Raw genomic sequence first — 16,158 nt, 5'->3', positions numbered from 1 at the left:
CCGATCTGAAGCCAGGAGCCAAGAGCTTCTTCTGGGTGTTCTACATGAGTGCAGGGGCTCAAGCACTTGGACCATCTTCAACTGCTTTCCCAGGCCATCAGCAGAGAGCTGGATAGGAAGAGGAGCCGCCAGGACTTGAGCTGAACTGATGCCCATATGGGATGCCAGCGCTGCAGGCGGAGGCTTAGCTTCCCGTGCCACAGTGCCGGCCCCCTAAATAAATATTTTTTAAAGGATATTCCTTTCCTAATTAAATTAACACCATAGGCAACACAGTCTCCATTTCTCAAGCACAAAGGTCACTAAAACCTACTTTCAGTGAGAGGGATGTGAGTTTCTTTGCTAAATGGCTAGCCTTTTGTCAGAAAGAACGCCTTCATTCTGTCATGTTGTGGCTGTGTGACACTGAGTAAATCATGTCCTCCCTGGTGTCTCAGGAAAATATGGAAGTTGAGATAAATGACCTCAGTTTTACCCTTCTGTTGAATAGTGAATCTATGCCTGCACTATTTTGTACTAACACAAGTTTACTATTATTGTGGAATGTATAGTGTGGCTTTTCCAAGAGGAAGATGTAGTCCTAGTTTCTGGTACTTAAGAGTGGAACTCTGCTTAATGAAGTTAAGTTCCCATCTCAGATCCAGCATTCAGAATTTAAATTTAGAGAAATGAAATATTCTGAGCTGTCTATAGTTTGATGATTACTCACGAAGGGTTAGACAGCAGTTCTTTTGTGGTGGTTGGCAAATTTCAGTCTGAAACTTGGGATCATCTTGTGATACTTACCATTTTATTAATCCAAAGGCATAGAACTTAGTTTTCTTGTTTTTGTTTCTTGGTTTTTTTTTTTTTGTTTGTTTGTTTAATCAGGCCTGAGCTTTACCTCTCTTCGCTGTGGCTGGGGTCATTATTGTGGAGGAGTTATTATGCATAATTATGTTGAGTAGAACTGCTTCGTGGTGAAGGCTCAATATGTGTCCAGTAATTAACCTGTCAGTGGGTTGATCACAAAAATGCTTCTCCAGAATCTCCATGGATGAATCACAGCTTATAAACTGAAATTACCATTGTTTCTCTAATGGAACTCATTAAGCATTAATTTATGACCATGCTGTGATTATCAGGTGACAGTCTTCTGCATCTGTGTTCCTAGATTGTTACAACCAGGAAGTTTGGAGCACACCCATTGCTCCTCCACACACAACTATCTTTTTAAGGGGCAGCTAGGAATCTCTTTTAAAATACCCTAAAGATTATTAAAAAGAAGCAGAGAACACTGTCTAGAAAAGGTCACATCTTGCATCTACTCCAAAAACCTCACTGTGTAGAGTGTAAGACTGAGATTCCAAAGGAGATTAGCCTTTTCTGTGGCCTCCCACTGAGTTACAGCCGCAGTGTAGTGCCCATGGCGTGATACATTTTTTTGTAAGATTTATTTATTCATTTCAAAGGCTGAGATATGGAGCAGGGGTGGGGACTGGGGGGAGAGGGCGGCTGCAACAGCTGGGGCTGGCCAGACCAAAGCCAGGAGCGAGGAACCTTCCCCAGTCTCATAGGTAGATGCAGGGGCCCAATCACTTGGGCCATCCTCTGCTGCCTTCTCAGGTGTATTAGCTGGGAGCTAGAGCAGCTAGGACTTCAACCAGCACCCATATTGGGTGCCAACATTAGGTGCAGTGGCTTAACCTGCTACACCACAACACTAACCTTTCAGCCACACTTTTGACATTCATATATTTTTGGTTGACATGAGAAAATGAGGATCACACAGTTGAAAAGTAAGTTATAGAGGAGTTATTTTTATAGATTATATTATGGTAAAGTATTTTATCTCAACCTATGATTCTTGACATAGACTTTAAGCCTAGGGTAATTGGAGGTGTACTTTAATGTTCAGTTTAGCCTTCACCAAATAGGAGAATTTTAAAAACAGAAATAAATCTGAAAGTACTGAGCCAAAGTATCAAGAAATCTTAAAAAACATCTTTTGCAGTTTTTTTTGACATTTATGATATTTTTTAGGTTTTCTAAATAAATATTAGTCTTCATGGTCTATCTTTATAAAGTAGGAATGAAAGGAAGTTAGATTTACTCACTGAGATTTTCATCTACAGTGTCACAAAACACATGGATAAAAGGAAACAAAGCACACAAAAAAATATGTAGAAGTCCACAGAGGAAACAAACTTAAAGCTTCATGCTATTGGGTACCATATTGTTCATGACTTGATCCCTACTAAACAGTTCATCTCACAAAACCTGTCTTACACTCTTCAACTGTTTCATGTTTTGTGTTGTCCTAGTTATTCAATTCTGCTGTGTTTTTGTTGGAGCCTTATGAGAGACTTTTTCCCCTGTAAATCTGGAAGTTAAAAAGAATTAACTACTTTTAGTTGTAGGAAAAATTTAGTCAGCCTTATTTTTCCCTAGGCTCTTTAAATAGATGCAACACAGACACAAGTTCTGAGTCATCTAACAATATATGTACTGTTTCTTATCAATCCTCCAAAATATGTTGTATGCCTTCATATACTTCTAGGCATGAAATCTTATGATTATAAATCAAGCAGTGGAAATTTCTGGCTTTAAGAGTTTTTCTGGAAAATTATAAATCTAATGATTTATCTTTTTATAGGATCTTTGCAAGGAATATGAGAAGCAAGTGAGGAATGGAAGACTTTTTTGCACACGGGAGAGTGACCCAATCCGTGGCCCTGATGGCAAGATGCATGGCAACAAATGTGCCCTGTGTGCTGAAATTTTGTGAGTACAGGAGCACTTTCTTAAGTCAATGAATAGTTGAAAGTGGAGATGATCTGAATGATGAATAAAAACAATATCCTCCACAAATCGTTACACTGCCCCTTAAGTAGGCATTAATGATATATGTATTTTTCTGAGGACAAATGGTTTCTACTTTTTAGCTGGAAGACGGACACAGTACTTCTTAGACTTTCTCTCTGTGACCTTTATGAGCCTCTTTTTGAACTAGTCATAGTATAGAATGTCATAGTATAGAATGGGAGTAGAAACTGGTACCAGGACTTGAATGGTTTTTCTTCAGTAATTATCCCATTATGACAGAGTTGATGAGATGGTCTTAAAAAAATTCATGTTCCAGGACAGGTGCTTTGGTGCAGCTTGTTAAGCTTCCACTTGGGATGCCTGTATCTCATGTCAGAGTTCCTGGTTTGAGTCCTGGCCACTCTGGTTCCAGTTCAGATTCCTGCTAGTGCACCTGGGAGGCAGCAGATAATGGGCCAAGTACTTGGGTTCCTGTCACCAATGTGGGGGACCTGGACGGAGATCCTCCTCCTGGATTCTGCCAGCCTGCTTCTAGTTCTATTTTGTCCAGTTAATGTCCTCTCCTCTTGTAAATTGCATTTAAGTTTATCCTTCCTTGGATAAGACCATGTCACTTAAAAGTCACACTGAAGTCACTCAATGAAGTTCAATTCCTCATCATCTCTGGTAATTTTCTGTCATAGCAATCATCTCAGTTGGCAATTATAATAATTATTTCTATGACTACTTGTTGACTATCACTCCTCCTTCATAAGCACAAGTACAAAGAGAACAGGATATGTGCTGGTACTCACATTGTACACTTTGGTTTTCCTGAGGGCTAGCCCAGGGCTTGCCAAAAATAGAGCCGTGGCTCAACAGGCTAATCCTCCGCCTTGCGGCGCCGGCACACCGGGTTCTAGTCCCGGTCGGGGCACCGATCCTGTCCCGGTTGCCCCTCTTCCAGGCCAGCTCTCTGCTGTGGCCAGGGAGTGCAGTGGAGGATGGCCCAAGTGTTTGGGCTCTGCACCCCATGGGAGACCAGGAGAAGCACCTGGCTCCTGCCATCGGAACAGCGCGGTGCGCCGGCCGCAGCGCGCTACCGCGGCGGCCATTAGAGGGTGAACCAACGGCAAAGGAAGACCTTTCTCTCTGTCTCTCTCTCTCACTGTCCACTCTGCCTGTCAAAAATAAAAAATAAAAAAAAAAAACTTTAAAAAAAAATAGAGTCACTAACTAAATGAATGAATAAAGATGGGAATAAAGATGCTTGTAGTCAAGAAGCTTAAAGTTAATAGAATAAATAAACCACAGACATATGCACACATTTATATATTACAAGATAGAATGAATACTGGGATGTAAGAGCAGAATATTCAGGTGTCAAAACATAGAGCTCATTTCTATGTGGGGTCTGGGTTGTCTTCTGGGAAAAGTAGAAGTTAAGCTGGGGATGTTCAGAAAGATGTGAGAAAGGAAATGGTATATAGAAAAAGACAAAGTGAAAGGGGCTTTGGAGAGATTTAAGGTGGTTTGAAAGTGGTTATACTGTGTTTCAGAAAAGCTTAGCTGCTTTTCCATATGGGTTTAATGACTGTTTGGTAGCATGGAGATTCTAAGCATTTCTACTCCTTTTTTCTTTTCCAGCAAGCGACATTTTACAGAAGAAAAGAACAAAGCAGATAAAACACGGAGAGAAGCTGAAGATAAGGTTAAAGTTAAAAGAGAAGTAGAGGTGAGAATTAGTTTCACACTTTTCTATGTCGAGTGGGTGTATCATTCTGTATGCATTTTCAATATTAGTTAATGTTTTCCCCACTATTAATAGGCTTACTGGAAATTAATTTGTAGTTATCATTTTATGAGACTTAGAAGAATAATTGTGGCATTACAGTTTCTAGCTGTTTGGCAGAAATTAGTCATATTAGTAAACAAGTTCTACACTCCTAGATGAAGGTGATACATCACTTGAGTTTCTGAATTCAAATTGTGATATGTACTCTTCAAAAGTATGATAGTTGTTGTGGAGGTATTCTTAAATGTAATATTATAGAATTTTAATGTGTTTCCTTTGAAATAATATAGCATTCTTTTTAAAATTTCATTAATATGGGCCGGTGCCGTGGCTTAACAGGCTAATCCTCTGCCTTGCGGCGCCGGCACACCGGGTTCTAGTCCCGGTTGGGGCGCCGGATTCTATCCCGGTTGCCCCTCTTCCAGGCCAGCTCTCTGCTATGGCCAGGGAAGGCAGTGGAGGATGGCCCAAGTCCTTGGGCCCTGCACCCCATGGGAGACCTGGAGAAGCACCTGGCTCCTGGCTTCGGATCAGCGCCATGCGCCGGCCGCGGCGGCCATTGGAGGGTGAACCAACGACAAAGGAAGACCTTCCTCTCTGTCTCTCTCTCTCACTATCCACTCTGCCTGTAGAAAAAAAAAAAAAAAAACTTCATTAATATGAAGAGAGCAGATTTCATGTATTTCATAGATACATTTCTGAAAAGATAACCATATTTCCTGCTTTGTAATCACCTCTCAACTCATCATCTGTTTGCCTTCCTAGTGCTGCCATCTCAGTTCAGACACGTTTCCTTTGCATTAGCATCCTGTCTAATCTGTGTACTTTTAGTCTCTGTCTCAATCTTCAAGATTCAATTTGTCCTCCACATAGTTTGCATATAATAGGAAATGTTTTTGTGAGAGAATAGCATTTTGCAATTCCAATGTTTGAAGGTATCTTAGAGTATATTTGGACTGTTTCATTCTGTGTAGTTGATTTGTTTCTTAGAGCTATCTAGTTTTCTATGTTGTATAGTTCACAGTTTTATGAAGTAACCCACTTCATAAAGCTATCTGCCTACTCCATTAAGTTTCCTGCCTTATGGTAATTCCACCTTATTGCTTAGGTCTCACTTTTTTTTTAAGATTTATGTATTTATTTGTAAGGCAGAGTTACACAGAGAGAGAAGTAGGCAGAGGGGAGAGGGTCTTTCATCCACTGGTTCACTCCCCAATTGGCTGGACAGCCAGAGCTGTGCCTATCCAAAGCCAGGAGCCAGGAGCTTCATCCGGGTCTCCCACACAGGTGCAGTGACCCAAGGACTTGGGGCATCTTCTGCTGCTTTCCCAGGCCATAGCAGAGAGCTGGATTGGAAGTGAAGCAGCCAGGACTAGAACTGGTTCCTATGTAGGATGCCGGCATTGCAGGTGGTGGCTTTATCCACTATGCCATAGCACTGGCCCCAAGGTCTCACTTTCAGCTTCTTTCTTCCACTCAGTCCTAGGTTATCAAATTCTTTTAATTTTAGTACTTGAATGTCTGTCAAGTTGTTTACCTTTCACTTCTAATTCCTCCCTCTCTCCCTCCCTTCCTCTCTGCTGCTGCTGCTGCTCCTCCTCCTCCTTCCTCTCTGTCTCTCTCTCCCTCTGTCTCTGTCTCCATCTCTTGCTGATTCTTTTCTCTAGTTTTGATTTCTATTCACTCAAATCTTCAACGCATCTGACTGGCAGTCTTTCTAAAACAAGGATTTGATTCTGTCATTCTCTTTTTAATCTATTTCTGATTTTCCCATTAGCTAAGAATAAAATTCAAGTTCCTGTCAAAGTTTAGTAGCCTTGTTTTGATCAATTCTTAAAGTCTCCTATTTGAGTACTTCCCAAACCTTTTTTTCCATTACCCTCTGAATTCTTTAGCCACTATAATAATGGAAATGACAGACTGTTTTCAAAGAACATGTTCTTTAGTGCCCTTATAGCTTTGGATATAATAATTACTACTAGAAGATGTTTTTTGCCACATTGGTTTCTTTGATACATCTTCCATGTAGAATTCAGGTGTAAGTTCTCTAAACTTCCATGAATCATTCTTTTCTTTGTACTTGTGTATACTTTTTTTGTGTGTGTGACAGGCAGAGTTAGTGAGAGAGAGAAACAGAGAGAAAGGTCTTCCTTCTGTTGGTTTACCCCCTAAATGACTGCTATGGCCAGCACGCTGTGCCGATCTGAAGCCAGGAACCAGGTGCTTCCTCCTGGTCTCCCATGCGGGTGCAGGGCCCAAGCACTTGGGCCATATTCCACTGCCTTCCCGGGCCACAGCAGAGAGCTGGACTGGAAGAGAAGCAACTGGGACAGAACCGGTGCCCCAACTGGGACTAGAATGTGGAGTGCCAGCGCCACAGGTGGAGGATTAGCCTAGTGAGCCACGGCGCCGGCCTGTACTCGTGTATACTTAATTGAGACCTGTGTTATATTCTTTAGTTATGTATATGGAAATGACTTATCCTTTCTACCTGGCTAATGAAGGGTCTAAATCACATTCATACTTATATCCCTTTAACTTCATACATTTTACTTAAATTAAAGAATATTGCAAGGAAAGAACTATCCTGAAATTTTTGAATGATCTTAAGAGCCTGGGAATTTTTCCATCTGGAATTCTTTTCCAATTTATTTGGTAAAAACTATTTAAAATATATTAATAGAAAATAGAGAATATTATGTAAATTATCTCATTTTCATTATTCAGAAACTCTGCAGTGAATTTCAAGATCGTGCAAAAAAGGGGATACTTTCCTGCACCAGAGAAAATGACCCTGTTCGTGGCCCAGATGGGAAAATGCATGGCAACTTGTGTTCCATGTGCCAAGCCTTCTTGTGAGTATAGACTGCCAAAGAAAGAAGGGACCTTACATATAGTCTAATAGAATCCATTTTTGTCAAAGATGGGGAAACTAGCTCAAAATAGGGAAGGGAGTTGAGTCAGTTACACCGAGAACAATAGCAGTAGAGCTGCGAGTAAGGAACTAGAGTTGTTTGTTCACTTGTCTGACACTCCTTCTCTGAGCCCAAGAACCTCCTGGCAAACGTGAACTGCTGAAGCTTCATTTGTGAATCTGATCTTCCAAGCCCATTAGGGTCTACAGCTAGCAACTAACATAGAAATTGAATGCAGTCAAATTTTCCATGAGAAAATAATGAATTCCTATAAAATTACAGTAAATGCTACTTTATAAATATGATTCTTCTCTATAAATTAGAACTGATGGTTGCCTTTCAAGATTTAGTTGAACTCTCTATTAGGTTGAATTCAGATTAACTGTTTGACTAACATTTGGAATCTATGGCTTTGTAAAATAATGTTTTGTGGTTTTTTTTTTTTTTTTTTTTTTTTTTTTTTTTTTTTGAGAAGAAATGCAGAGGGAGAGGTAGGAGGGAAAGGGGAGAGGGAGGGAAATGCGAGAGAGAGAACACCCAACTACTGTTTCCTCCTCAAATGCCTATAACAGCCAGATCTGGGCTGGGACCAAAGCTGGGAGTTGGCAACTCGGTCCAGTTCTCCACATGGGTGGGAAAAACCCAATTTCTTGAGCCATCGCTATGGCTTCTCAGGGTCTGTGTTAGCAGAACACTGAAGTCAGGAGCCAGAGCTGGGTTACAGGCATCTTGACTAAATAAGCTCTCCCTACTTTTTGATTGGCAGCTGTATAAGATTAAGTCCACATACCAAGCAATTCCACTGCACAAAGTAAATTTAATTCTAGGTAGTTTATCAGTGTATGGAATTATTGGCCTTTTCTCACCTGCCTCGTGTTTTGTTTTTAGATAAAAAAGCCACAAATAAGCAATACATTTATGCTTAAATGTGGTCTAGAGAATGCATGATGTGACAGATACACTAGATGGCAGCTCTACCCATTATGCCACAGCGCCAGCCCCTATGCTCCTTTTCTTACAACAGGGAAGAAGGCTAATTTATAGAAAGCAAGTTTTCCATATTACTATTGCCATCTTTATTGTTCGTAACTGATTCCATTCATTTTCTCTGTAATTCAGCAAAGCAGAAGCCAAAGAAAAGAAAAAGGTTGAAGCACAAGTAAGAAATAAAAGAGAAGCTGGAAAAACAACCTCATATGACGTGAGTGAGATCCATTCAATAAAGCCTTCTTGGCACTATAATTTGAACACACTTCAAAGAGCCTAAATTCAGGGTAGAATTTTGCCCTGGAAAAATCCCCAGAAAATCTTAGCTCTTCTATCTGGGAATGACATTGAAATGGATGCTGTGGGAGATTGATGTGCTTGCTCTTGCTGCTTCAAAGAATAACCATGTGAAATAGAAAGAACTTATTTAGAGTCTGAAAAACTGAGTTCTGTGTCTGGTTTTATCACTTGCGAACTGTGTTAGCTTTTCCTGACCACTTTCCAGAGAAACTCTACATTTATACTTTGTAAATAGGATTTTCTGAAACTTCACATTGAAGTTTTAGATGAAATACCTTGATTCACAAATCCAATACCTTGATTCACAAGTTTGAGATAAAATACCTTGATTCACAAAATGTATGATTTTTACTTCTGAAATTTTACAATATTCATTTCCAAAGCCTTAGATCAGTTATCATCATGTATTATCCTGATGATTAAAGTCTCCTAATTTCTCTCCAGTTTCTATCCTTTCCCTTATGTTGCTATCATGAAGACAGATAGTGTTTCAAAATGTAAATTAGACCATAATGCTCCTCTTCTTAAACCCACCAAGAGCTTACCATCAGCTACAGGGTATGTTTAAAAATCCTTCTCTTTCTTATCTGGGTCTTAATGCCACTCACAAATTCATATTATTCTATGTACCATACAGTTTCCCACCTGTTTTTCTTGGCTGATTTTATTTGCACAGCCTACTGTGCATATTTCACAATTCCACTTTTAGGCCAAGACAAATCTTGTTGACTCATCACAGTCTCACTTAAATCATTCTTGACCTCTTCCCTCATTTCTACAGTCAGATTTCATAGTTCAAACCTTTGAAATCTGAAATATTCTTGAACCTGTGTGTTTGCACTTACATTCTGTTTAGGTTATAGTCAAGTTTGATTGTCTACATCTTCTATTATATTGGGAGTTTATGTCTTATTTTTTCCTACCTCCTAAAAATGGTAAGATTTCTTGTACAATTGAATCTTACATTTGAGAGAAACACAATAAAATCTTGGGTATAATGAGATATAGCACTAGTTGTTGCAACTTGTGTCATAGATGGGGAAACTAATTCAAAATAGGGAAGGGAGTTGAGTCAGTTACACAGAGAACAATAGTGGTAGAGCTGGGAGTAAGGAACTAGAGTTGTTTGTTCACTTGTTTGCTCTGACACTCCTGATCTAAGCCTAAGAACCTCCTGACAAACATGAACTGCTGAATATTCTGCTTCGAATAGGAATAAAATATTACATCCAGCTCGCTTTCTAAATCTTGGCAGGAGCTTTGCAGTGAATACCGGAACTTGTTGAGGAACGGAAAGCTCCCTTGCACCAGAGAGAATGACCCCATCCAGGGCCCAGATGGGAAAACGCACCGCAACACCTGCTCCATGTGCGAGGCTTTCTTGTGAGTAGAACAGCAGCTGGGAAAGCAAGGGGAAGCTTTGAATTTTCTACTTCCTATCTTGTGTTCCATTAGGAGAAGAGCATTTCAACAGAAAATAAAAGAATTAGAGTAAGTTTATAGAGATTGCATAATTGGAGAAATGTGTGAAAACCATATCCTTTGTGGATTATGAAGAATGGGGCAGTTTAGCAAGGGGAGAGTCTCATTCTTGAAATAGTCAAGTAGTTTCTATTTCTAATTGTGGAAACATTTATAAAATATTTTAGTTCGTTGCCATATATGAAAACGAGGAATGAGCCTGTGAGTGATACTCGAGAAGAAGACAGGGTACAGCTCAATGCTGGGAGATCTTCCTAACCATTTAGGATTTCTTGTAGAATGACTTAGCATTGGGTGTCAAGGATGATACAAGTAGAGACATTTCTGACAGACTGAAACAAAAGCTAATTAGTTTTCAGAGACAGAGTAATAGGCACTCACTGGAAGCTTAGAAAAATATACTAGGTTTTAAATCACTTATATATTTTGTTTCTTTGGGAAAGTGATGCGTTCCATCAGTTTTCCTATTTTTAAATTGGGTTTATGCTAATAGTTTCACTGCATGCAGTTATAAAGATTTCACAGTATGAGCACAGGGTAGGCACATAAAAAGTAAACATAATTTAGTAAGTGCTACTTCTAATAATTATATTATATTATATTTGAGATCACTTCAGTTATGAAAATTCTATGATTCTTACTCATCTTTTTTTTTTCTTATGCATTCTCTTTTAGCCAAGCAGAGGAAGAAAAGAAAAAGAAGGAAAATGAATCAAGAAATAAAAGACAATCTGAGAATACAACCTCCTTTGAGGTGAGAGGGCCGCCAACAAGTGAGAAGCATACGGACCTGGGTACCCATAGACAGCATTCAGGGAACACATGAATTCCCTGATGGTGTATGAAAGGCTTGTATGATTTGTGTCTGCATATGTACATGGATATGTGGGCATATGTAACTGCTTCTTCATTGAGGGTCTACAGTTTTTATCACTTAAAAATATCTGTGCCTCCAAAGCTAAAAATTATTCAAAAATAAACCACTACCAATTCCCATTTACACAGGAGTTGTGTAATGAATACCGTAAGTCCTGGAAGAATGGTCAGCTTCTTTGCACCAGAGAGAATGACCCCATCCAGGGCCCAGATGGGAAAATGTATGGCAACACCTGCTCCATGTGCCAGGCTTTCTTGTGAGTACTGAAGTAGCCCTAGGGCCTCTGAGAGCATGGCAAGTTTCCAAACAATTGTGATTAATGCGTTTTCTTCTTTAGTGTAAAATGGACTGAAAAAAAATAATAAAAAAGTAAATGGAAAGTCTTCAGATTATAACCTTTGTGATATAAACAGATGAAGAATAAGCCACACACACACACTTACACTTCATGATCTCACTGATATGTTGAAACTAAAAAAGGGTAAATTATACAAGTAGCCAGTAGAATAGTGATTACCAAAAGCTGGGATGGGGATCAGGAATGAAGAGATATATTGCTCAAAGAGTATAGTTGCAGTTAGAAGGAAAAAGTTGTAGAGTACTATTGCATAGCAGCATGGTGACTAGTTAATAACAATGTATTATATATTTCAAAATGGCTAACAGTAGATTTTAAATGGTCACATCACACAAATAAACATAAGTATGTAAAGTGACTCATAGGTTAATTTACCTAATTTAATAATTCTGCCATGACAACATACATGAAAATATATTTACTCTATAAATATTTGATAATTATTTGTTAATTATTATTTTTAAAAGAGATACAAAATAATTTCTTCTATGGCATTTCAGAAGTCATCTAGAAACTTAAACCTAGAAAAAGAAATCATCCATAATAATCATACTATTTTGTTCTTAACTTTTTGAAAAAATATTATCTGAAATAATAAGTAGATGATAATATATGTAAATATCATAGTGCATGTGAAATTTTATGAGAACTTTCTTATTTTTGTGGCTCACCATTTTTCTTCCCACCATTCTGTGGGAATCTTAAGAAAGAATTGAAATGGATAAGAGCTATAGAGAGATAGATTTGGGCTCATCATGAAAATTAACCTTATAATATAGTAGGGAAAGATCAGTGATGGTTTTGTTACATAGGGGTTAGATACACACTTACAGGGGGCTTTAAATTAGCTTTAGAATTGATAACAAGATACAGCCTCTTAAACAAGCATCTATAATTTTGCAAAACTCTTTTGATTTTTTTTGGCCAAAAGGTAATCCAATTTATTTCCTGTATGCCAGGAATCTCTTTGAAAAGAGAATTGTTCAGTCTTTTCTGATGCACAATAAAATAACCCAGCAGATATCTCATCTCCTACAGAGTTTATCCATGGAACACTAAATAGCTGTTAGATGGAAAATCAAAAAGATGATCACACAATTATATAATCAGTATTTAATGAATGCACATAAGTTATGTTTTCCAAGAGCTTTGCTGTCTAATATCATTTAACCTTCACAATAACCACCTGAGATAGATTGAGGTGGATCTTCACTGTCACAAATTACAGAAGGAAGGGAAAACTGCAGACTAGGAAGTCAGTGGATACCTGAAAGAGAAGGAAGTCACCGTACAGATAAATAAAATGATAATATATTTCTTCCTGTTGGGTGCAAACAGTATATTATGACTTATCAAGACTTTTATCAACTTCTGGTAGAAATATTTGTCTATATTTGGGTTCCTTTCCACCTCTTTCTTTTTCTCTACCTTAATCTTTCAGTGATAAAAAGTAATTCTGCCACCTAGTGGTCAGCCCTGGTGCCTCCTTTGATAATTTCCTGTTAGGAAAGAAAATGCTTCTTAATCTTTTTGTCACTTCACATTCATGATAAAGCTTAGTTTTTATATAAAGAAGCATGAAAAAGATAGTCAATATTGAATATGTTTTAGTAATTGTCTCCTGAAAAATTGAAATTAAAATTTCAAAAGAAATTTTATCACCTCATATATTAGATATATTAAAGGTTATTGATTTCCTTGAGACTCATTCTTCCCTCAGTAGTAATTATTTTGCACACTTTCATACAATGTGAAAGCAGTCTTTTTAAGTTTCTGTAATGAGCAATTTTTATATTGACTGGAACACAGTAAAACATTTTCACAAATTGTGTAATTTTTAATCTGTAAATCATGATTTTTAATTATTTGTGTTACATACAATTGCTTTATAGATCCAGTCTAATAAACTCAATTTACAATGCCACGACTTATCTAAAATAGTAAAATCTATCAGTCACTTCATTTCCATCATATGCCTGTTTTTGGAGGGTTTAGCTTCCAATGGCTGACCATGATTATATGAATCCCTTATACCACTTAGACTGATCACTTTTTTTTTTTTTAACAGGCAGAGTGGACAGTAAGAGAGAGAGACAGAGAGAAAGGTCTTCCTTTTCAGTTGGTTCACCCCCCAGTGGCCGCTGCGGCTGGTGCACTGCGTTGATCCGAAGCCAGGAGCCAGGTGCTTCTCCTGGTCTCCCGTACGGGTGCAGGGCCCAAGGACTTGGGCCATTCTCCACTGCACTCCCGGGCCACAGCAGAGAGCTGGACAGGAAGAGGAGCGACCGGGACAGAATCCGGTGCGCTGACTGGGACTAGAATCCAGTGTGCCAGCGCTGCAGGTGGAGGATTAGCCTAGTGAGCCATGGCGCCGGCCTACTGAACACTTTCTTATGTACCTGATACTGTCTGCTTTATGTATATCAACTTACTTAATATTCCTATTCCCCACCTCCACCCCCAGTTGAAGTTGAGGTGGGCACACGGGTTAAGGCACTTCTTGTTCTTATAAAATCTAACCCCAGAATAATTCCATTTAACCACTGGAAGCCAGATATCACCATGTTAAAAGAGTGATCATAGATAAAAAAGGAATCAGCAAATCATACAGTATTATTGTAGTACATATGGTGGAAAGTTAAATAAGATTTCATTAATTAAAGAACTTTGTCTTGCATACCCCTCTCTTGGGGTGGGGTGAACCATTCTGGTTTATTATCTAATGAAATTACAAACTGCCATGGCTGCATCTTTGGGGTTGTTTGTGAACAATCAAAAGCAGTGGATGATTCGTCTCTGAATGTTAAGGATCTATTCTGTATTAAGATACATCCCCCCCTCTCTTACAGTAAACAACAAGAAAGAGCAAGAGCAAAGGCTAAAAGAGAAACTGCAAAGGTAATTATTTCAGGAATACTATTGCTATCCTCTGAAGTTTTGTTTGTCTTTATAATAGCAGTCAAGTTATCTCATTAACACAGACTGTTCCATGTTCGCTTTTCATGCCTGAAATGAAAAAAGCAAGTTTTTAAACTGATAAAAAAAGTATTGATTAAGTTTTCAGAGTACCAGTTTTATTTAATAATTATTTCAACTTAAGATTCATTTCTTAAGATGTAGAATGTTAACTCTGTAATCAGTTTCCCCCATATTTGGCTTTTATTTGGTTCAATTGCTACACTCAGAATATTAACATCAATGTTTTTAGCTCACTAATTTCAATTTATATAATTTATACCTCTATTGTTTCTTCTTCTTTAAAATTTATTTTTTTATTTGAAAGTTAGAGTTAAATAGAGAGAGAAGGAGATACAGAGAGAGAGGTCTTCCATCCGCTGGTTCACTCCCCAATTGACCGCAATGGCCATAGCTGCGCCAGTCCAAAGCCAGGAGCCAGGAGCTTCCTCTGGGTCCCCCATACGGATGCAATGGCCCAAGGACTTGGCCCATCCTCTAGTGCCTTCCTAGGCCATGGCAGAGAGCTGGATTGGAAGTGGAACAACCAGGACTTGAATCGTCACCGTATGTGATGCCAACACTGCAGGAGGCAGCTTTACCCGCTGTGGCACAGCACAGGCCCCTCTGTTATTTCATAAATGAAGTACAAGATTGAAATCATTCCAATTTACAAATTGTAATTCATATATATAATCATGGTTGATCTCTGTCACCACCTAGCTATGAAGAAATTGCTACTTTTCTTTCCCCTGATTAACATCATTGCAATAGTCCTTCAAAAAGTTCATGGAAAAAAGGAATTAAGAAAAGTTTATTTTGATTGAAAAAATTTGGAGATCAATGGGTATGAAGGGTCTTCAGAAATTCCATGGTAATATCTATTAGATGTATTAGGAAATTATGCATGGATTTCAGCTTTTTTCTTGCACAAAAATAAATGTTTTTAATTCTGTTTTCATCAAAAGTAGTATAGTATGTAGGTCCTTTGACTTTTTAGTTATTTTTAGTCTGTTTTCTGGCTTTTATAATTTTATGGAAATTATGGACAGCAGAATTAATTTTATCAATATGCAGATGTTGCATTACTCTTTTTAAGATTTATTTATGTATTTGAAAATCAGAGTTACAAAGAGAGGGAGAGACAGAGAGATCTTCCATTCACTGGTTCACTCCTCAAATGGCTGCAACAGACAGGGCTGGGCCAGTCCAAAGCCAGAAGCCAGGAGCTTCTTCCAGGTCTTCTGCATGGATGCAGGGGCCCAAGGACTTGGGCCATCTTCACTGCTTTCCCAAGCCATTAGCAGGGAGTTGGATCAGAAGTGGAGCAGCTAGGACAGGAACCAGCACTTACATAGAATGCTGGCAAAACAGGCTGCAGCTTTACCTGTTATACCACAACACCAATCCCTTATATAATAGCCATATACATGATTTACCTTTATTGAGTCTGTAAGCAGCAGCTGAAGAAATACAAACTCAGTAATTATTTAGAGAAAGTTGACAGACTTTAGACATTTACCTTTAAACTAAGTCATTTTCTCTATTTCTGATAGTTAAGTAACTTTTTATTGGTAATTTAGAATGTTTCATCCATCATATCTGACCAGTTGCCAAGTCTTAGATTTTCCCAATGGTCCTAACACATTCCTCATGGTCTCCCACTCATGTTCTTTTCCTCCTTATTCAAATCCACATTCAACTT

General features: G+C 38.5%; 1 protein-coding gene across 1 annotated transcript in view; it reads left to right on the top strand.

Annotated features, from left to right (window-relative positions):
* Positions 1–16,158, top strand: part of SPINK5 (serine peptidase inhibitor Kazal type 5) — an 84,959-nt gene that overhangs the window by 25,722 nt on the left and 43,079 nt on the right. Inside the window, exons 9-16 of the mRNA XM_062189722.1 lie at positions 2,636–2,763; positions 4,432–4,519; positions 7,307–7,434; positions 8,614–8,695; positions 10,037–10,164; positions 10,939–11,017; positions 11,269–11,396; positions 14,348–14,396. Of these exons, the coding sequence (XP_062045706.1) occupies positions 2,636–2,763; positions 4,432–4,519; positions 7,307–7,434; positions 8,614–8,695; positions 10,037–10,164; positions 10,939–11,017; positions 11,269–11,396; positions 14,348–14,396 (810 nt within the window). The remainder of the gene's footprint in view (positions 1–2,635; positions 2,764–4,431; positions 4,520–7,306; positions 7,435–8,613; positions 8,696–10,036; positions 10,165–10,938; positions 11,018–11,268; positions 11,397–14,347; positions 14,397–16,158) is intronic.

This window comes from Lepus europaeus, chromosome 4, assembly GCF_033115175.1.
Source record: "Lepus europaeus isolate LE1 chromosome 4, mLepTim1.pri, whole genome shotgun sequence".
Lineage (NCBI taxonomy): Eukaryota > Metazoa > Chordata > Mammalia > Lagomorpha > Leporidae > Lepus > Lepus europaeus.
This window is presented reverse-complemented; position numbering and strand designations above follow the sequence as displayed.